The 24,321-nt window shown below is 44.3% G+C and overlaps 1 protein-coding gene across 1 annotated transcript in view; it reads right to left on the reverse strand.

Moving 5' to 3' along the window:
* Window positions 1–24,321, reverse strand: part of POMGNT1 (protein O-linked mannose N-acetylglucosaminyltransferase 1 (beta 1,2-)) — a 55,194-nt gene that overhangs the window by 4,643 nt on the left and 26,230 nt on the right. The window contains exons 9-14 of the mRNA XM_063947387.1: window positions 17,680–17,807; window positions 13,105–13,175; window positions 12,769–12,844; window positions 1,920–2,003; window positions 1,714–1,755; window positions 242–300 (exon numbers count right to left, since the gene is read on the reverse strand). Coding sequence (XP_063803457.1) covers window positions 242–300; window positions 1,714–1,755; window positions 1,920–2,003; window positions 12,769–12,844; window positions 13,105–13,175; window positions 17,680–17,807 — 460 coding nt within the window. The remainder of the gene's footprint in view (window positions 1–241; window positions 301–1,713; window positions 1,756–1,919; window positions 2,004–12,768; window positions 12,845–13,104; window positions 13,176–17,679; window positions 17,808–24,321) is intronic.

The following is a 24,321-nucleotide window of genomic DNA, read 5'->3' on the forward strand; positions in this document are numbered from 1 at the left end:
GCAGCCCAGGCATCATAGATGAGGCCAATACCTCACATTCCTGAGCGACTGGCATAGTGGGCACTGTGCCTGGCACATACTATGGAATTGGAAATCTATACACATTCCTATGAAGCAGAGGATTGCACCAAGCTTTATAGTGATGGGAAGAGTCACAAGAAGGCAACAGCGATCAGTAACTATTTCTTCTTCTATACAAGAAACCCTCATTAAACATGTATGATTATTTTCGTGACTCTACCTGAAGAAATCTACGGAGATATCTAGGTCTTCTTCTAGAACAATGACGAACTTGGCATCCTAACAGTAGAGAGAGACAGTTATATGTGACACATGACTGTTCTGTACAATTAAACATGTGACGAAGATGTACAGATGTGTCCTCATACATCCAGCCTGAATACACCATGCAGCGCAAGATGCCTGATGTGAGTGAGCCGCCAGGTTCCGTGTTTGTCGTGACTGCAGCAAAGATGTATGAGGACACATCTGTATATTCACCAGTTATCAACATATATTTCTAAGTCTCCAAGACACCCAAATCCAGAATATTTCAACAAAATATTAAAAGCAATGGTGTCCTGGCTTCTATACGACACAAGGGACTGACCCCTTGCATACACGCTGGCTCATTACTGTACGAATACACCAGCCACGCAACTGTGATTATGCCAGATCTGTCATCACTTTACCCGCACAGATGGTATAAAACTTGTCCCGGGATCGGTATGATTTGCCGATGGATAGGATGTCACCGGTCAGTATACCAGCAGCGGCATCCCGTCTATCAAAATCCCGACAGACCCCAGAAGCCCCCTAACCCTCACCTTCTCCCTACCCTAACCCTCCCATGCGGGTGCCTAACCTTAACCCTCCCCGCTTGGTGCCTAACCCTAACCTCCCCTTCAATGTGCCTAACCCTCCCTGGTTCCTAACCCTAACCTTTCCGGCGCTGCAGCCTAACCCTAACCCTCCCTGGTTCCTAACCCTTACCTTTCCGGTGCTGCAGCCTAACCCTAACCACCCTAACCCCCCTTCTTCTGCCTAAACCTATCCTCCCCCCTCTCCACAGCTGCAGGACAGCAGTGCGCCCAGCTCACAAGACGAGCGGGATGCAGGCTATCGTTATTTTGACGCCGGCAACCCGTTTGGTGTCTGTATAGTGACACAGGGTTTCTGCCCTCCCTCGGGATCCCGCCGTCTGTATACTGACCGCCGGGATCCCATTAATCAGAAAGCTAACTGCTTCCCCTTGTCCCGTATCACTTCCAGAATCATCCTAGGTTTTGATTTTATGCTCTGCAACATCAGCGATTTGATTTAGAAACGGTCACGCACTGAGTATTGGATTGGTCATTAATGAACACATCAGATGGGACGCAAGCATGTATCTGGTTAGCTTAAATAAATCCAGTAGCCAGGGAGAGACCATGTGCCCTTGGATACTGCTGGCACCCAATTACGGCGAACATCTCTCTTTATATCAATGGGTTCTCATCTTCCCACATTTCTTCAAATCTCTCACTGGTTCCCAATACGGACTGAATAGATGCAGAACTGCAGATGGTTTCTCCACCCCTGGACTTGTGATGCACACTATAGAGCTATATCTGTGCAATGTATTATGTACTAGACTAATATACCCAAAACAAGAGCAATAAACACAGTAAAAAATAAACCACTAAAAAACACTAAACTAATAATAACACTCACCGGATGCAGGTTAAACGTGGCGGTCAGGCTGGCTTTGTAATGCTGTAAATTATTAGAATACATAGCATTAATATGGGAGATGTTAGCATGTACGTCAAGAGGACTCTCCTTTGCATTGGTCCCCAGTCCTTTCCACCACCTAAACCCCAAGGTATTCCCTGTGGAGTCCTATGGACCCTGAAGAAGAAAGTTAACTGCTGTGTTACCTGGGCCACACGGGCATTTTTAATGCTTATTGGGGTGTGCTGGATGCCTTTCAGGCCATACAATTCTACCACATCCATTGGTTCCTGTGGGAGAAGACGAAAGAACACGATGTGTGACGTGGAATGGAAGATATTATTATTACATTTTATTTATAAAGGCACCACAAGTGTTTCGCAGCACTGTACAAAGGGGGTCATTCCGAGTTGATCGCTCGCTAGCTAGTTTTAGCAGCTGTGCAAACGCTATGCCGTCGCCCACTGTGAGTGTATTTTAGCTTAGCAGAAGTGCGAACGGTTGTATCGCAGAGCGGCTACAAACATTTTTTGTGTAGTTTCAGAGTAGCTCAAAACCTACTCAGCGCTTGAGATCACTTCAGACAATTCAGTTCCTGTTGACGTCACAAACCCGCCCAGCCACGCCTGCGTTTTTCCGCACACTCCCTGAAAATGGTCAGTTGCCACCCAGAAACGCCCACTTCATGTCAATCACTCTGCGGCAAGCAGTGCGACTGAAATGCATCGTTAGACCCTATGCAAAACTACATCGTTCGTTGTGTCCGTACGTCGCGAGTGCACATTGCGCCGCAAGCGCAGAACTGCCGATTTTTAGCCTAATCGCTGCGCTGCAAACAAATTCAGCTAGCGATCAACTCGGAATGACCCCCAAAGGACAGTACAGGGAGACAAAACTTAACATTACAGTAAATAAATATCAAAAATAGAGTACAGGTAACAAAGAGCACCAGAATTCTCACATTCTACATAATACAGCTTAGATGTAAGTAGCGAGGGAGTGATCATTGTACTACTAGGAGCTGGTGGCCATAGATGGAGATGAGCCTTTACCAGCAGGAGAGAAAGCGGGTAAAGATGATCGCTGAGTAGGAGAGAGCTGCGAGTGAAATGTGTCGAGAAGAGGGCTTTGACAACAAGAGGAAAGAGGGCCCTGCTCTGAGGAGCTTACGATCTAGTAGGAAGGGGCGACAGACAGATGACATGAGGTGCAAGCAAGTGGGAGGCAGCCTGATGACAGGATGTAAGCAAAGCAGAGATGGTCAAGGTATGAGGCAGGGGGATGGAGGAGCAGCCTCAAAACTAGGTTATGCATCGGAAGGGTACGCTTTGATGAATAGGTGGGTTTTCAGTGCCCGTTTGAAGCTTTGCAAGGTTGGAGAGAGTCTAATGGAGCGTGGGAGCGCGATCCACTGAAGGGGTGCAACACAGGCAAAATCTTGAACTCGAGCATGGGAAGCAGTGACCAGGGTAGAGGAGAGGCGCCGGTCATTGGCACCTAGAAACTTAGTAAGACATATATAGAAACTTAGTAAGAGCACATTCTGTAGGAAGGATGAAAGCTGGATGTATATGAAATCTTACGGGTATGAGGGGCTAATGTACAGGTGGTCTTCAATATGCCGACTGTCGGGATCCCGGCGCACAGTATACCAGCGCCGGAATCCCGACAGCCGACATACCGACACTTTTTCTCCCTCGTGGGGGTCCATGATCCCCCTGGAGGGAACCGTACCCGCAGCGTGGCGAGCCCGCAAGGGGCTCATTTGCGCTCGCCACGCTATCAGTATGCCGGCGGTAGGGCTCCCGACGCCGGTATGCTGGTCTCCGGGAGCCCGGCCGCCGGCATATCATAGTACACCCCTCATGTACACACAGTCACTGAGAAACCATGTTTGCTGTAGTAAAGGTTATCTGACCTCTCTTCCAAAGAGCTTCATGATGCGTTTCATGTACTTTGCATAGTGCACGGCAGGCTTATCCATAGACCACTAACAATACTGAACTCTGAAGGCAAGGTCTACACTAATGTAAAACACAAGAATGTGTGTAGGGGTCCAATCATTGACAGTGTGTACAAGGCCTCAGTGATACAAAACATTCTCTACACAAACTAGCTAAAAGACAGGTGACAGATCATTAATATATACTGTAGGTGACATGTTATCCAGGAGACACCGACATGCGACAGATCACTGTTCTATACGCTGGTAATGTGACTGATCATGGTTATATCCAGGAGACACCGACATGCGACAGATCACTGTTCTATACGCTGGTAATGTGACTGATCATGGTTATACAGGAGAAACTGACATGCGACAGATCACTGTTCTATACGCTGGTAATGTAACTGATCATGGTTATATACAGGAGACACCGACATGCGACAGATCACTGTCCTATAAGCTGGTAATGTGACTGATCATGGTTATATACAGGAGACACCGACATGCGACAGATCACTGTCCTATAAGCTGGTAATGTGACTGATCATGGTTATATACAGGAGACACCGACATGCGACAGATCACTGTTCTATACGCTGGTAATGTAACTGATCATGGTTATATACAGGAGACACCGACATGCGACAGATCACCGTTCTATACGCTGGTAATGTAACTGATCATGGTTATACAGGAGACACCGACATGCGACAGATCACTGTTCTATACGCTGGTAATGTGACTGATCATGGTTATATACAGGAGACACCGACATGCGACAGATCACTGTTCTATACGCTGGTAATGTGACTGATCATGGTTATATACAGGAGACACCGACATGCGACAGATCACTGTTCTATACGCTGGTAATGTGACTGATCATGGTTATATACAGGAGACACCGACATGTGACAGATCACTGTTCTATACGCTGGTAATGTGACTGATCATGGTTATATACAGGAGACACCGACATGCGACAGATCACCGTTCTATACGCTGGTAATGTGACTGATCATGGTTATATACAGGAGACACAGACATGCAACAGATCACCGTTCTATACGCTGGTAATGTAACTGATCATGTTTATACAGGAGACACCGACATGCAACAGATCACTGTTCTATACGCTGGTAATGTGACTGATCATGGTTATATACAGGAGACACCGACATGCGACAGATCACTGTTCTATACGCTGGTAATGTGACTGATCATGGTTATATACAGGAGACACCGACATGCGACAGATCACCGTTCTATACGCTGGTAATGTAACTGATCATGGTTATACAGGAGACACCGACATGCGACAGATCACTGTTCTGTACGCTGGTAATGTGACTGATCATGGTTATATACAGGAGACACTGACATGTGACAGATCACCGTTCTATACGCTGGTAATGTGACTGATCATGGTTATATACAGGAGACACCGACATGCGACAGATCACTGTTCTATACGCTGGTAATGTGACTGATCATGGTTATATACAGGAGACACCGACATGTGACAGATCACCGTTCTATACGCTGGTAATGTGACTGATCATGGTTATATACAGGAGACACCGACATGCGACAGATCACCGTTCTATACGCTGGTAATGTGACTGATCATGGTTATATACAGGAGACACCGACATGTGACAGATCACTGTTCTATACGCTGGTAATGTGACTGATCATGGTTATATACAGGAGACACCGACATGCGACAGATCACTGTTCTATACGCTGGTAATGTGACTGATCATGGTTATATACAGGAGACACCGACATGTGACAGATCACTGTTCTATACGCTGGTAATGTGACTGATCATGGTTATATACAGGAGACACCGACATGCGACAGATCACCGTTCTATACGCTGGTAATGTGACTGATCATGGTTATATACAGGAGACACAGACATGCAACAGATCACCGTTCTATACGCTGGTAATGTAACTGATCATGTTTATACAGGAGACACCGACATGCAACAGATCACCGTTCTATACGCTGGTAATGTGACTGATCATGGTTATACATGAGACACCGACATGCGACAGATCACCGTTCTATAAGTTGGTAATGTGACTGATCATGGTTATATACAGGAGACACCGACATGCAACAGATCACTGTTCTATACGCTGGTAATGTGACTGATCATGGTTATACAGGAGACACAGACATGCGACAGATCACTGTCCTATAAGCTGGTAATGTGACTGATCATGGTTATACAGGAGACACCGACATGCAACAAATCACTGTTCTATACGCTGGTAATGTGACTGATCATGGTTATATACAGGAGACACCGACATGCGACAGATCACTGTTCTATACGCTGGTAATGTGACTGATCATGGTTATATACAGGAGACACCGACATGTGACAGATCACTGTTCTATACGCTGGTAATGTGACTGATCATGGTTATATACAGGAGACACCGACATGCAACAGATCACTGTTCTATACGCTGGTAATGTGACTGATCATGGTTATATACAGGAGACACCGACATGCAACAGATCACCGTTCTATACGCTGGTAATGTGACTGATCATGGTTATATACAGGAGACACCGACATGCAACAGATCACCGTTCTATACGCTGGTAATGTAACTGATCATGGTTATACATGAGACACCGACATGCGACAGATCACCGTTCTATAAGTTGGTAATGTGACTGATCATGGTTATATACAGGAGACACAGACATGCGACAGATCACTGTCCTATAAGCTGGTAATGTGACTGATCATGGTTATACAGGAGACACCGACATGCAACAGATCACTGTTCTATACGCTGGTAATGTGACTGATCATGGTTATATACAGGAGACACTGACATGTGACAGATCACCGTTCTATACGCTGGTAATGTGACTGATCATGGTTATATACAGGAGACACCGACATGCGACAGATCACTGTTCTATACGCTGGTAATGTGACTGATCATGGTTATATACAGGAGACACTGACATGTGACAGATCACCGTTCTATACGCTGGTAATGTGACTGATCATGGTTATATACAGGAGACACCGACATGCGACAGATCACTGTTCTATACGCTGGTATTGTGACTGATCATGGTTATATACAGGAGACACCGACATGCGACAGATCACTGTTCTATACGCTGGTAATGTGACTGATCATGGTTATATACAGGAGACACCGACATGCGACAGATCACTGTTCTATACGCTGGTAATGTGACTGATCATGGTTATATACAGGAGACACCGACATGTGACAGATCACTGTTCTATACGCTGGTAATATGACTGATCATGGTTATATACAGGAGACACCGACATGCGACAGATCACTGTTCTATACGCTGGTAATGTGACTGATCATGGCTATATACAGGAGACACCGACATGTGACAGATCACTGTTCTATAAGTTGGTAATGTGACTGATCATGGTTATATACAGGAGACACAGACATGCAACAGATCACCGTTCTATACGCTGGTAATGTGACTGATCATGGTTATACAGGAGACACCGACATGCGACAGATCACTGTTCTATACGCTGGTAATGTGACTGATCATGGTTATATACAGGAGACACCGACATGCGACAGATCACTGTTCTATACGCTGGTAATGTGACTGATCATGGTTATATACAGGAGACACCGACATGCGACAGATCACTGTTCTATACGCTGGTAATGTGACTGATCATGGTTATATACAGGAGACACCGACATGCGACAGATCACTGTTCTATACGCTGGTAATGTGACTGATCATGGTTATACATGAGACACCGACATGCGACAGATCACCGTTCTATAAGTTGGTAATGTGACTGATCATGGTTATATACAGGAGACACCGACATGCAACAGATCACTGTTCTATACGCTGGTAATGTGACTGATCATGGTTATACAGGAGACACAGACATGCGACAGATCACTGTCCTATAAGCTGGTAATGTGACTGATCATGGTTATACAGGAGACACCGACATGCAACAGATCACTGTTCTATACGCTGGTAATGTGACTGATCATGGTTATATACAGGAGACACCGACATGCAACAGATCACCGTTCTATACGCTGGTAATGTGACTGATCATGGTTATATACAGGAGACACCGACATGCAACAGATCACCGTTCTATACGCTGGTAATGTAACTGATCATGGTTATACATGAGACACCGACATGCGACAGATCACCGTTCTATAAGTTGGTAATGTGACTGATCATGGTTATATACAGGAGACACCGACATGCAACAGATCACCGTTCTATACGCTGGTAATGTGACTGATCATGGTTATATACAGGAGACACCGACATGCGACAGATCACTGTTCTATACGCTGGTAATGTGACTGATCATGGTTATATACAGGAGACACCGACATGCGACAGATCACTGTTCTATACGCTGGTAATGTGACTGATCATGGTTATATACAGGAGACACCGACATGCGACAGATCACTGTTCTATACGCTGGTAATGTGACTGATCATGGTTATATACAGGAGACACCGACATGCGACAGATCACTGTTCTATACGCTGGTAATGTGACTGATCATGGTTATATACAGGAGACACCGACATGCGACAGATCACCGTTCTATAAGTTGGTAATGTGACTGATCATGGTTATATACAGGAGACACCGACATGCAACAGATCACTGTTCTATACGCTGGTAATGTGACTGATCATGGTTATATACAGGAGACACCGACATGCGACAGATCACCGTTCTATAAGTTGGTAATGTGACTGATCATGGTTATATACAGGAGACACAGACATGCAACAGATCACCGTTCTATACGCTGGTAATGTAACTGATCATGGTTATACAGGAGACACCGACATGCGACAGATCACTGTTCTATACGCTGGTAATGTGACTGATCATGGTTATATACAGGAGACACTGACATGTGACAGATCACCGTTCTATACGCTGGTAATGTGACTGATCATGGTTATATACAGGAGACACCGACATGCGACAGATCACTGTTCTATACGCTGGTATTGTGACTGATCATGGTTATATACAGGAGACACCGACATGCGACAGATCACTGTTCTATACGCTGGTAATGTGACTGATCATGGTTATATACAGGAGACACCGACATGCGACAGATCACTGTTCTATACGCTGGTAATGTGACTGATCATGGTTATATACAGGAGACACCGACATGTGACAGATCACTGTTCTATACGCTGGTAATATGACTGATCATGGTTATATACAGGAGACACCGACATGCGACAGATCACTGTTCTATACGCTGGTAATGTGACTGATCATGGCTATATACAGGAGACACCGACATGTGACAGATCACTGTTCTATACGCTGGTAATGTGACTGATCATGGTTATATACAGGAGACACCGACATGCAACAGATCACCGTTCTATACGCTGGTAATGTGACTGATCATGGTTATATACAGGAGACACCGACATGCAACAGATCACCGTTCTATACGCTGGTAATGTAACTGATCATGGTTATACATGAGACACCGACATGCGACAGATCACCGTTCTATAAGTTGGTAATGTGACTGATCATGGTTATATACAGGAGACACCGACATGCAACAGATCACTGTTCTATACGCTGGTAATGTGACTGATCATGGTTATACAGGAGACACAGACATGCGACAGATCACTGTCCTATAAGCTGGTAATGTGACTGATCATGGTTATATACAGGAGACACCGACATGCAACAGATCACTGTTCTATACGCTGGTAATGTGACTGATCATGGTTATATACAGGAGACACCGACATGCGACAGATCACTGTTCTATACGCTGGTAATGTGACTGATCATGGCTATACATGAGACACCGACATGCGACAGATCACCGTTCTATAAGTTGGTAATGTGACTGATCATGGTTATATACAGGAGACACCGACATGCAACAGATCACCGTTCTATACGCTGGTAATGTGACTGATCATGGTTATATACAGGAGACACCGACATGCGACAGATCACTGTTCTATACGCTGGTAATGTGACTGATCATGGTTATATACAGGAGACACCGACATGCGACAGATCACTGTTCTATACGCTGGTAATGTGACTGATCATGGTTATATACAGGAGACACCGACATGCGACAGATCACTGTTCTATACGCTGGTAATGTGACTGATCATGGTTATATACAGGAGACACCGACATGCGACAGATCACTGTTCTATACGCTGGTAATGTGACTGATCATGGTTATATACAGGAGACACAGACATGCAACAGATCACTGTTCTATACGCTGGTAATGTGACTGATCATGGTTATATACAGGAGACACCGACATGCGACAGATCACTGTTCTATACGCTGGTAATGTGACTGATCATGGCTATACATGAGACACCGACATGCGACAGATCACCGTTCTATAAGTTGGTAATGTGACTGATCATGGTTATATACAGGAGACACCGACATGCAACAGATCACCGTTCTATACGCTGGTAATGTGACTGATCATGGTTATATACAGGAGACACCGACATGCGACAGATCACTGTTCTATACGCTGGTAATGTGACTGATCATGGTTATATACAGGAGACACCGACATGCGACAGATCACTGTTCTATACGCTGGTAATGTGACTGATCATGGTTATATACAGGAGACACAGACATGCAACAGATCACTGTTCTATACGCTGGTAATGTGACTGATCATGGTTATATACAGGAGACACCGACATGCGACAGATCACTGTTCTATACGCTGGTAATGTGACTGATCATGGCTATACATGAGACACCGACATGCGACAGATCACCGTTCTATAAGTTGGTAATGTGACTGATCATGGTTATATACAGGAGACACAGACATGCAACAGATCACTGTTCTATACGCTGGTAATGTGACTGATCATGGTTATATACAGGAGACACCGACATGCGACAGATCACTGTTCTATACGCTGGTAATGTGACTGATCATGGCTATACATGAGACACCGACATGCGACAGATCACCGTTCTATAAGTTGGTAATGTGACTGATCATGGTTATATACAGGAGACACCGACATGCAACAGATCACCGTTCTATACGCTGGTAATGTGACTGATCATGGTTATATACAGGAGACACCGACATGCGACAGATCACTGTTCTATACGCTGGTAATGTGACTGATCATGGTTATATACAGGAGACACCGACATGCGACAGATCACTGTTCTATACGCTGGTAATGTGACTGATCATGGTTATATACAGGAGACACCGACATGCGACAGATCACTGTTCTATACGCTGGTAATGTGACTGATCATGGTTATATACAGGAGACACCGACATGCGACAGATCACTGTTCTATACGCTGGTAATGTGACTGATCATGGTTATATACAGGAGACACAGACATGCAACAGATCACTGTTCTATACGCTGGTAATGTGACTGATCATGGTTATATACAGGAGACACCGACATGCGACAGATCACTGTTCTATACGCTGGTAATGTAACTGATCATGGTTATATACAGGAGACACCGACATGCGACAGATCACTGTTCTATACGCTGGTAATGTGACTGATCATGGTTATATACAGGAGACACCGACATGCAACAGATCACCGTTCTATACGCTGGTAATGTGACTGATCATGGTTATACAGGAGACACCGACATGCAACAGATCACTGTTCTATACGCTGGTAATGTGACTGATCATGGTTATACAGGAGACACCGACATGCGACAGATCACTGTTCTATACGCTGGTAATGTAACTGATCATGGTTATATACAGGAGACACCGACATGCGACAGATCACTGTTCTATACGCTGGTAATGTGACTGATCATGGTTATATACAGGAGACACCGACATGCAACAGATCACTGTTCTATACGCTGGTAATGTAACTGATCATGGTTATATACAGGAGACACCGACATGCGACAGATCACTGTTCTATACGCTGGTAATGTGACTGATCATGGTTATATACAGGAGACACCGACATGCGACAGATCACTGTTCTATACGCTGGTAATGTGACTGATCATGGTTATATACAGGAGACACCGACATGCAACAGATCACCGTTCTATACGCTGGTAATGTGACTGATCATGGTTATATACAGGAGACACCGGCATGCGACAGATCACCGTTCTATACGCTGGTAATGTGACTGATCATGGTTATATACAGGAGACACCGGCATGCGACAGATCACTGTTCTATACGCTGGTAATGTAACTGATCATGGTTATATACAGGAGACACCGACATGCGACAGATCACTGTTCTATACGCTGGTAATGTGACTGATCATGGTTATATACAGGAGACACCGACATGCAACAGATCACTGTTCTATACGCTGGTAATGTGACTGATCATGGTTATATACAGGAGACACCGACATGCAACAGATCACTGTTCTATACGCTGGTAATGTGACTGATCATGGTTATATACAGGAGACACCGACATGCAACAGATCACTGTTCTATACGCTGGTAATGTGACTGATCATGGTTATATACAGGAGACACCGACATGCGACAGATCACCGTTCTATACGCTGGTAATGTGACTGATCATGGTTATATACAGGAGACACCGACATGCGACAGATCACTGTTCTATAAGTTGGTAATGTGACTGATCATGGTTATATACAGGAGACACCGACATGCGACAGATCACTGTTCTATAAGCTGGTAATGTGACTGATCATGGTTATATACAGGAGACACCGACATGCGACAGATCACTGTTCTATACGCTGGTAATGTAACTGATCATGGTTATACAGGAGACACCGACATGCGACAGATCACTGTTCTATACGCTGGTAATGTGACTGATCATGGTTATATACAGGAGACACCGACATGCGACAGATCACCGTTCTATGCGCTGGTAATGTGACTGATCATGGTTATACAGGAGACACCGACATGCGACAGTTCATGTATAGATTATATTGGTATTTACGCTATTTTTTACAGGTAGCAGCACATATATAATTAGCAGAACCTTTTACCTCATAGTAACCATCAATAAAGACTGTGATCATCTGTGGGGTGACACCCTGCGCTGACAGCAAAGACCGCAACATCCTAGAAGACAGATGTCTAATCAGTGAGTCACAACAAGCTGTACACTGCCCCTCTAGCACTCTCTGACCCCCTCCCTCTCACCATACTTTGAAGCCTTCCCTCTCGCCAAGCCGTCACATCATCATAATCCCCCACCCCGTTACCGCTTCCAGCTGACGTCTACACAACACCTCAGCACACTCGGTATAGCATAGCTTCCAGGGTGCAGAGATGAACCATTAACGTATTTCATGAAACCATCGGCTGCAAGCTCTGCTCACCTGTACAAGTAATTTGGTCTATTCCCGGCTATAACCGCCACTGGAACATTGGACACACGGTTTTCCTTTAGCTACAGATGAAAAAAAACAGAGCATTAAACAAGGATCTTTATTAGCAATTGAGCACCACCCATGCGCTGTGTAAAACATTCATACAGCGCACATTTCCAGGACAATCTAAAAGGTGAAAGGTGAAAAGTAGACGTAGTTTGGTGAAAGCTGCAGAGCTGACGATCGCCCACTGCTATATTACAGCACATAATCATTACAGCTAAAGTAAATTCAATGAGGATTTCTTATCAAATAAAAAATGGTCCCAGGAAGAAGCCAATAGGAACACAGCCTTACTGCCAGGTCCATGTCCTACCCCTACGGAGACGTGCAGACTACGGAATGTGGTAATTTTATGCCCAGCAATGAGAAATACCCATCAAAGAAGATCAATTAAAAACCAAATACCTGTAGCACAACCTGAGCTAGAAGCTTCCTCTGACAACCTGCAATAGCAGAGGGGCATTTATAATTATCCTTTATTTATATACATTTTCTGACAGTCGCAAAATCGCCACATTTCGCCCCGCTTTTAGGGCAAATTATATTCGCCCTATTCAATGGCGAAAACCATGTGGAACGGCGAATTCGCCGCCGGTACATATGTTTTGTCGAATTTGTGGGCGATTTCGCCCAGGCCCATTTTTGGGTCCGTTTTTGCCCATGCCGATTCGAAAATAAAGTAAAATAAATTTTTTTAAAAAGGTATGGGCGAAAATGGATTCAAAATCAGGCGAAAACCCGCTACTGAATACACATGGTCGAATTAGTGCAGATTTTCCGACTGTTGGAAAATTCGGCACCTAATTGAATACCCCCCCATAGTCTGCAGAAAGGTACAATCAGAATGAACATTCAATGACTTACAAATACAGTAAGAAAACAATACAGAAGGTAAGAGGACCCCAATCCCAAAAGTTTAATAGAAGGGAAAGTTTGATTATTGTGTAATGTGTATATTTCTAAAGAACAAAAAAAAAAAAACACAGCGCTGTGCAGAGCACATAAAGAAATAGAGGACAAACATTACGGATGGTGTAATGGTTAGCATTACCACCTCACAGCACTGAGGTCATGGGGTTGATTCCCACCATAACTGTGTGGAGTTTGTATATTCTCCCCGTACTTGCGTGGGTTTCCTCCGGATACTCCGGTTTCCTTCCACAATCCAAAAATATACTGGTAGGTTAATTGGCTCCAAACAAAATTAACCCTAGCGTGAATGTGTCTGTATGTACATGTGATAGGGAATATAGAGTGTAAGCTCCACTGGGGCAGGGACTGATGTGAATGGGCAAAAAATTATCTGTAAAGCGCCGCGGAATATGTGTGCGCTATATAAATAAATTGTAATAATAATAATAATGGACATAAAGGATAAAATGGCAAATAGGATTCAATAACAGTTTTGTACAGGGGACTAATCATGTACAGTGTTAAATAATGCTGCACCCACCAGTCACCATGATAGATTTGTACAGTGTAACAACTTAAATAAGCACGTGGGATCACAGTGTTACATAATGCTGCATGCACCGGTCACCGAGCTACGTTTATACAGTGGACCAGTCACAGCTCCCAGTTACTGCCTACTATTTCCCCATTGTAACTGCGCTCCAGTGTCCCCTAGTGGATGAAGGAGAAATAATGTTGTGTCTGCAGGTCAGCATGCTAGAGATGAACAGGGTTAACTAATGCTGGTCACCCAGATAATAAAATGCAGTGAGTATCGGTGGGGCAGATGACAGAGAGGAGGCTGTAATGTCACTGTTGTAATTATAGATCTATAAAGTTGTGGAGGGCAGGTGTAGTTAATAGTCAATAAGTCTATATCAGATTATTTACTGTAGGTTCTTTAATAAGGGCACACGCAAATTTCTAGGTTAGGAGTTTGGGGGACATGTACTAAGCAGTGATAACAGTGAAGAAGTGAGCCAGTGGAGAAGTTGCCCATGGCTGCTCTGTATATTGGTGGTCATTCCGAGTTGTTCGCTCATTGCCGATTTTCGCTATGCTGCGATTTGTTGCTAAATGCGCATGGTACGCAGCGCGCATGCGCTTAGTTATTTAACACAAAACTTAGTAGATTTGCTGGTGTTCGTGCGGTGCTTTTCAATCGCTCTGCTGATCGGTGAGTGATTGACAGGAAGTGGGTGTTTCTGTGCGGCAACTCAGCGTTTTCACGGCATTTGCAAAAAAACGCAGGAGTGGCTGGAGAAACGGGGGAGTGGCTGGGGAAACGGGGGAGTGGCTGGCCGAACGCAGGGCGTGTTTGTGACGTCAAACCAGGAACTAAACGGACTGAGGTGATCGCAATCTAGGAGTAGGTCTGGAGCTACTCAGAAACTGCAAGGAAATACTTAATAGCAGAATTGCTAATCTTTCGATCGCAATTCTGCTAAGCTAAGATACACTCCCAGAGGGCGGCGGCCTAGCATGTGCAATGCTGCTAAAAGCAGCTAGCGAGCGAACAACTCGGAATGAGGGCCATTGTTATAGTATGCAAATTTTGGTTGCCATGGACAACTTCTCCACTGGCTTACTTCTCCACTTTTATCACTGCTTAGTACATCTACCCCTTAGTCTGATATTGTTCGGGGTAATGCTTTCCAGGGCACAGGTGCAGAACAAATCATGTTTATACCACCTCCAAAGTATCTCCGCACCCCCTTTCCCTACAAACCACGCATTAAACATTAATGCGTGCTCTTATAGTTTCCTGTCTTGCTGACTGTAACATCGTACTAATCTGCCATCGTACCCTTCTACCTCCAATTCAGTCCACCTAGAACGTGACATCCAGGTTAATTTCCTAATTTTTTTCACTAATACTGGCGGCCATTTCCCTGACTGACCATTTCATCCAATTCATAATTCTGGTTTTTATCACAAAGCCCCCCACAATGGCCCCCTCCCCTACCCTGCTTCTCTTCAGTTTACCACCTTATCCGTTTTCTTTAATAAACCCAGTGACCTACATCTATCATTCATCCACTATTCCCACTAAACCCAAGACTTCTTTTAGCACGTGGTATTGAAAGACGAGTCACAATGCAAGATAACACAAACACAGCATTGTTACTACTACAACACTACTATCATACTATACACAGTAAATAAGCAGTCACGAAATTCTGCAGCACTACACAGTGAAAACAGAGCATAATACATAAGATATAGCGGTCCAGCCAGAGTCGGCCCTAACCAATATGATGCCCCAGGCAATTTTGGCTGGTGCCCCCTAGCACCACTACTAGTTCCGCCTCTGACCCTGCACCCCTTTCTCAGCACCCCTCACCCATAGCAGTCCTCACTTTGGTGCGCCTGTCCCCTATATTTTAAATAGGAACAGTGCACACATTCGGCGCACAGCCCAAAAAGGGGTGTGTTCTTGCTGGGAAAGAGCATGGCCACACAATAGTACATGCACTTCAAATTAGGTCACACAGAAGTGCAACTTTATTCACATTTTATCATGCGATAGTGTCCCTAACTCACGTTACATCACACAGTAGTACCACTTTACCTTATAGACGTTACTCCTCACAGTAGTGCCCCTTATTCACATTACACCACACCATATTGCTCTTTATTCACATTAGACCACACAGTAGTGCCCTTTCTAAACATTATGCCACACAGTAGAGCACATTATACACATAATGCCACACATTAGTAATGCATTTATACACATATTACCACATAAGTGCCCCTTACACATGATACACATTATTGTTCTTATAAACATAATGTGCCTTACACATTATGCCAACCTTTATTAATGAAGTTATACACATAATGTCCCTTACACATATGCCACACATTATTAGTGCACTTATACACATAATGACACACATAATGTCCCTTTCACATATGCTACACATTATTAATGCCCTTATACACATGACACACATAGTGCCCCTTACACATTGCCGCACATTATTAATGCATTTATACACATGACATACATAATGCCCCTTACACATAAGCCGAACACTACCGCACAACCAACCCACTCACACACAGCACTCACACGGCCGCTAACACCGATCTCTGCCTCTGCTTGGATACAGATGTGTCCTCATACATTTTGCCTCAATACGCCATGCAGCAGGAGATGCCTGGCTTGAGTCAGCTGGCAGCTCTGCTAATGTCGGGCTAATTTTTTGATGAAAATGTACCTTATTTGCATTACTATGTGGCTACAATGCACAAGCAGCTTCTGTTGATTAATAATATTAATATGCATTTTGTATGCAGATACAGCCACAGTTTAAAAACAGAATATAGGCACGTTGCATGTCATTTTAATAAGCAGAAGCTGCTTATGCCCCTAGGCATACCAAATGCCCTAGGCATTTGTCTAGTTTGCCTATGCCTAGGGTCGGCTCTGGGTCCAAGAAGCAAAAGGAGGGAGGTCCCTGCTTGTGACATCTAATAATCTAATGGAATGTATGAAGGTCTTCGGGAAAATGGTGGTGTCCTTGGATTCTGCACAGCGTTAGAGACAGTAGTCATACTCACAGGCATGGGATTGAATTCAATAGGAGTTGGATCCTTACAGCTGCAGACGCTGCCGTAACCCTCCACTTTGCTGCAGAAGTGTTTCCTCCTCCTGTTTAGTTCTGTGTCTGGCCAATGACATTCTGCATCTAGAACATTAATCAAATGTAAATTCAGCGCAACAAAACGTAAGGCCCTTATACTGTGTCCATGTACTTGCCCCATTAGCTGCATACTTGCGTCCCTCCCAATAATCACAAACTGATCACATGGGAAAATAGGATGTTTACACTTATATTAAATCTTCTCCAAGCCCATTGGGGGACATAATTGGGGTATGCAATGCAATGTCAGAGCTTGAGCATTTTTAAATTAACCACAATAAACTCAATCTACTCTCCCTCCATACCCCAGAAGCTTGCAAGGAAGTTCTATCTAACAAATCCCTGGGGACAGAACTTGGGGCACAGAGCAAGAGGGAGAAAAGAGATCAAGGATCTCCAACAAGAAAGGGAACAAAACTCCTAACAAGGAGACCATGGAAACAATTGAGGACAGATACACGCACATAAATTGAGGGCATCCACTCACCCCACTGGGCTCACACACCAGGATTCAATTTAAAAAAAATCCCACTTTCTGTTTCATCCGATTGAGGGACAATGAAAACACTGGGGATGATTCAGAGCTGTTCCTACAGGAATGTATGCTCAGAAGCCTCTGTGCACCAAAGACCATGTGGACCCCAAGACACATACTGTCCAAGAGGCATTACTCGTTCTGGTAGAATCAGATGTAAACAGTTAAGTGTCAAATTCCCCTGCCCAAAGATAACCCTGGTGAATTAATGCTGGCTAACCTATCAAGAGTATCATAAAGGGCCAACGTGCTGAACATCCCCCCAGTCTTCTGGACATAAGCCCTTATAAACTCAAATTAGAGTGACAGCCCTCTTCCTCTGGAGACTTACCCTGGTTTAAGACTAGAATCACATTATAATGGAACAGGGAGACACCTCTGGGCTGGAAAGAAGATTGAGTCCTAGATCAGTATATTATAAATTAGAAACACCGAGACCTAAAGGACAGATGTATCAAATCTTGCAGAGAGAAAGTGGAGAAATAAAGTACCAACCAACTAGTTCATAAAACTGGGAACACACTATACGATACGTTGTTCGATCTGGCGGATCGGACCGACATATCGGGCGCATCATCTAGTGTGTACCCACTATGTCGCTGACTATGCACGCTCCAGCGGGTCATCAGCGACATCCTCGTTGGACCTATGTCGGGCTGGGTACACATTGTATAGTGTGTACCCAGCTTAACTATTATTTTTTAAACACAGCCTGTAACATGGCACTTAGTAGCTTATTGATAATTACTTTAGCTCTCTCAAAGGGTTGATACATATTCCCCACACATCTTAGCTCAGAAACTCTCCTGACTGAGGAGATGGCCAACAGAATGGTGGTCTTCAAAGTAAGGAACATCAATTCCACTAAATCCAACGGGTTGAAAAAAGGATGTGCCAAGTCTGTCAACACCAAATTGAAATCCCAAAGAGCAAAAAGGAGACATTAAGGAGGACATTGCAAAAGAGTTACTTTTCTATAAAACAAAACCAAGACCGGAACCCTAATACATTTGTTTCAACCTCCCTTCCAGACCCTCCAACAGGAGCAGCAGAAACCTGTCCAATTGAAAAGAGGTAGAAACCCTTTGTTCACAGCAACAAACATAGTTCTTCCAAACCAAGTGACAATTCTTGGCTAAAACATGCATGGTCTGAACCACAAGGTCAGTAATAATCCTTAGAATTTAGGATCATGACATGACATGCTGTTAAAAACCATCCATGGTAAACTCAAGGGAAAGCCCCCCCCCCCCCCCGACTTACTAGATTTGGTCTTGGAGGCAAGCACTATGACAAGTCATCTGCCATACTTAAAAGGTATGTGTACCATGTCCTTCTTGGCCAGCTCCCTGCCACCAGGATCACCCAAACGCCTTTCTTTTCACTTTGAGGAACACCAATGAAAACAGGTATATCAGATCAGGTGGAATGTCCAAGTGAACAACGGGGCATCTACAAGAATTGATTTTGGATCCCTTGACTAGGAATAGTAGCATTCCCCAATGAGACAGAATTAGGTCAATACGTGGCTGACACCATCTGTCCACAATCTGCTGGTAGACGTCCAGATGAAAGGACCATACCCCAAAGTGAAAGTTCTGTCTGCTGAGATAACCTGCATCTCAGTATTCAATCCCTGGAATGAAGGCCGCTGCAATAACTGGAACATTTTGCTCCACCCATTGCATGATCATGCTGGTCTCTCTCATAAGCAGAACACTTCTTGGTGCCTCACTGATGACTGGGGTATTCTAATACCGTAGCACTCGTCTACTGGATCTTAACGGCCCTTCCTTACAGGAACATCCTTGTGTTAAAGACCTCACTGAGCTTCAGGCAATTCATCAGAGCCTCGATAGCTAGTGCCTGTTGTCACAATCCAGGCACAGATGGTGAATGTGCTACCCATGTTGAGGTTATGTCCTCTCAGACACCAGCGGCAAACGTACCCTTAGGGACAAAGTGAAAAACTGAACAAATTAAATTGCTTGTTACATTGCTAAATTAGCTAAATTCAGAACTCCAGTGGAACGGTGTATATTGCATCACCATGAATGTAGACACCATCTTCCCCAAGAACCCTCATGCAGGAGTTAACCCGTACTTGCCTGCAGTCTAACAGGAACTCACATGCCCCTGTAGATCCAGGATTTTATCTTCCAGTAATATACAGGTCTCTATAGCTTGGCTAGTGGTCATCAACTCCAGCCCTCAAGTACCCCAAACATATCATGTTTTCTGTATGTATTTAATCATGCACAGGTGAGTTGATCTATTCTGCTAAGTCCTACCCCACCTGCTACCATACAGAAATCTTGAAAACAGGACCTGGTCGGGGTAACTGAGGACTAGAGCTGAGAACCACTGGTCTAAGCAGTTTCAAGATGATAATAGAAATAAGTGTTGACCATTACCACCTTACGGGAGGGCTTTACTAAAGGAAAAATGCAGTAAAAACCCTAAAACTGGGTTTTCTGGGTATTAACCGCATTTTCAATTGTACCAAACCCTGGCCGCCCGCTTACCGATGCGGAGGGTATCGCCATCTTTTTATGGCGATACCCAATAGAAGCCTATGGATTTCTTACCGTATACCGCCACCCCACTCACGCTGCACCCCCCCTCACCTGTATGCTCTCCTACTGCTCTCTAATCCTGCAACCTCCTCCTCCCCTGCAACACAGCCAGTTGTCCTTGTGGCTGCAGGCAGGAGGAGGAGGAGCCCGGGACAGACTGCAGTCGTCACCTCCTGGGGCTGGGAGGTGACGGAGACTCCGGCACACCCTCTCGCACGTAACGCAGGAGGTCTCTGTCATCGCATTGCGATACTAATCACATGTGTTAGTACATATTCGATTAGCATCGCTGCGATGACCAGCAATGTATATTAGTACATCCCGCCCTTTATTTGTGAATGACAGCCATCATTACTATGATCGATGTTATAACCAGGCCGGAAGGAAACGTCAGGAACTTAAAAGTGATGGGACTGCACAGAATACTTGAATAGACACTGATGTACCTACCAGATGGGAACATGCAATTATGCGTCCTTTATGTCCATGGACATCTTCAAACTGTCTGTTCATTGGTGTTAATGACCAACCACGACAGATGCACAGAGAAATAACTATATCTGGAGTATAAAGCTCCTTAGTCACAGCCTATATAGAGTAATAACTATATATGATATATAAAGATCCCTAGTCAAAGCCTACATAAGGTAATAACTCTATATGATATATAAACCCCAGTCACATCCTGCATAGAGGAATACCTGTATCTAATCTATAAACCCCCAGTCACAGCCTGCACAGAGGAATACCTGCATCTAATCTATAAACCCCCAGTCACAGCCTGCATAGAGGAATACCTGTATCTAATATATAAACCCCCAGTCACAGCCTGCATAGAGGAATATCTGTATCTAATATATAAACCCCCAGTCACAGCCTGCATAGAGGAATACCTGTATCTAATCTATAAACCCCCAGTCACATCCTGCACAGAGGAATACCTGTATCTAATCTATAAACCCCCAGTCACAGCCTGCATAGAGGAATACCTGTATCTAATCTATAAACCCCCAGTCACAGCCTGCACAGAGGAATACCTGTATCTAATATATAAACCCCCAGTCACAGCCTGCACAGAGGAATACCTGTATCTAATATATAAACCCCCAGTCACAGCCTGCACAGAGGAATACCTGTATCTAATATATAAACTCCCAGTCACAGCCTGCATAGAGGAATACCTGTATCTAATCTATAAACCCCCAGTCACAGCCTGCACAGAGGAATACCTGTATCTAATCTATAAACCCCCAGTCACAGCCTGCACAGAGGAATACCTGTATCTAATATATAAACCCCCAGTCACAGCCTGCATAGAGGAATACCTGTATCTAATATATAAACCCCCAGTCACAGCCTGCACAGAGGAATACCTGTATCTAATCTATAAACCCCAGCCACAGCCTGCACAGAGGAATACCTGTATCTAATCTATAAACCCCAGCCACAGCCTGCATAGAGGAATACCTGTATCTAATATAGAAACCCCAGCCACAGCCTGCATAGAGGAATACCTGTATCTAATATATAAACCCCCAGTCACAGCCTGCACGGAGGAATACCTGTATCTAATATATAAACCCCCAGCCACAGCCTGCATAGAGGAATACCTGTATCTAATATATAAACCCCCAGTCACAGCCTGCACGGAGGAATACCTGTATCTAATATATAAACCCCCAGTCACAGCCTGCATAGAGGAATACCTGTATCTAATATATAAACCCCCAGCCACAGCCTGCACAGAGGAATACCTGTATCTAATATATAACCCCCCAGTCACAGCCTGCACAGAGGAATACCTGTATCTAATATATAACCCCCCAGTCACAGCCTGCACAGAGGAATACCTGTATCTAATCTATAAACCCCCAGTCACAGCCTGCAGAGAGGAATACCTGTATCTAATAAACCCCCCAGTCACAGCCTGCATAGAGGAATACCTGTATCTAATCTATAAACCCCAGCCACAGCCTGCAGAGGAATACCTGTATCTAATATATAAACCCCCAGTCACAGCCTGCATAGAGGAATACCTGTATCTAATATATAAACCCCCAGTCACAGCCTGCATAGAGGAATACCTGTATCTAATATATAAACTCCCAGTCACATCCTGCACAGAGGAATACCTGTATCTAATCTATAAACCCCAGCCACAGCCTGCAGAGGAATACCTGTATCTAATATATAAACCCCCAGTCACAGCCTGCATAGAGGAATACCTGTATCTAATATATAAACCCCCAGTCACAGCCTGCATAGAGGAATACCTGTATCTAATATATAAACCCCCAGTCACAGCCTGCACGGAGGAATACATGTATCTAATCTATAAACCCCAGCCACAGCCTGCACAGAGGAATACCTGTATCTATTATATAAACCCCCAGTCACAGCCTGCATAGAGGAATACCTGTATCTAATCTATAAACCCCCAGTCACAGCCTGCATAGAGGAATACCTGTATCTAATATATAAACCCCCAGTCACATCCTGCATAGAGGAATACCTGTATCTAATACATAAACCCCCAGTCACAGCCTGCATAGAGGAATACCTGTATCTAATATATAAACCCCCAGTCACAGCCTGCATAGAGGAATACCTGTATCTAATATATAAACTCCCAGTCACATCCTGCACAGAGGAATACCTGTATCTAATCTATAAACCCCAGCCACAGCCTGCAGAGGAATACCTGTATCTAATATATAAACCCCCAGTCACAGCCTGCATAGAGGAATACCTGTATCTAATATATAAACCCCCAGTCACAGCCTGCATAGAGGAATACCTGTATCTAATATATAAACCCCCAGTCACAGCCTGCACGGAGGAATACATGTATCTAATCTATAAACCCCAGCCACAGCCTGCACAGAGGAATACCTGTATCTATTATATAAACCCCCAGTCACAGCCTGCATAGAGGAATACCTGTATCTAATCTATAAACCCCCAGTCACAGCCTGCATAGAGGAATACCTGTATCTAATATATAAACCCCCAGTCACATCCTGCATAGAGGAATACCTGTATCTAATACATAAACCCCCAGTCACAGCCTGCATAGAGGAATACCTGTATCTAATATATAAACCCCCAGTCACAGCCTGCACAGAGAAATACCTGTATCTAATATATAAACCCCCAGTCACAGCCTGCACAGAGAAATACCTGTATCTAATATATAAACCCCAGCCACAGCCTGCATAGAGGAATACCTGTATCTAATATATAAACCCCCAGTCACAGCCTGCATAGAGGAATACCTGTATCTAATATATAAACCCACAGTCACAGCCTGCAGAGAGGAATACATGTATCTAATATATAAACCCCCAGTCACAGCCTGCACAGAGAAATACCTGTATCTAATATATAAACCCCAGTCACATCCTGCATAGAGGAATACCTTTATCTAATATATAAACCCCCAGTCACA

The sequence above is a fragment of the Pseudophryne corroboree genome, chromosome 12 (assembly GCF_028390025.1).
Source record: "Pseudophryne corroboree isolate aPseCor3 chromosome 12, aPseCor3.hap2, whole genome shotgun sequence".
NCBI lineage: Eukaryota > Metazoa > Chordata > Amphibia > Anura > Myobatrachidae > Pseudophryne > Pseudophryne corroboree.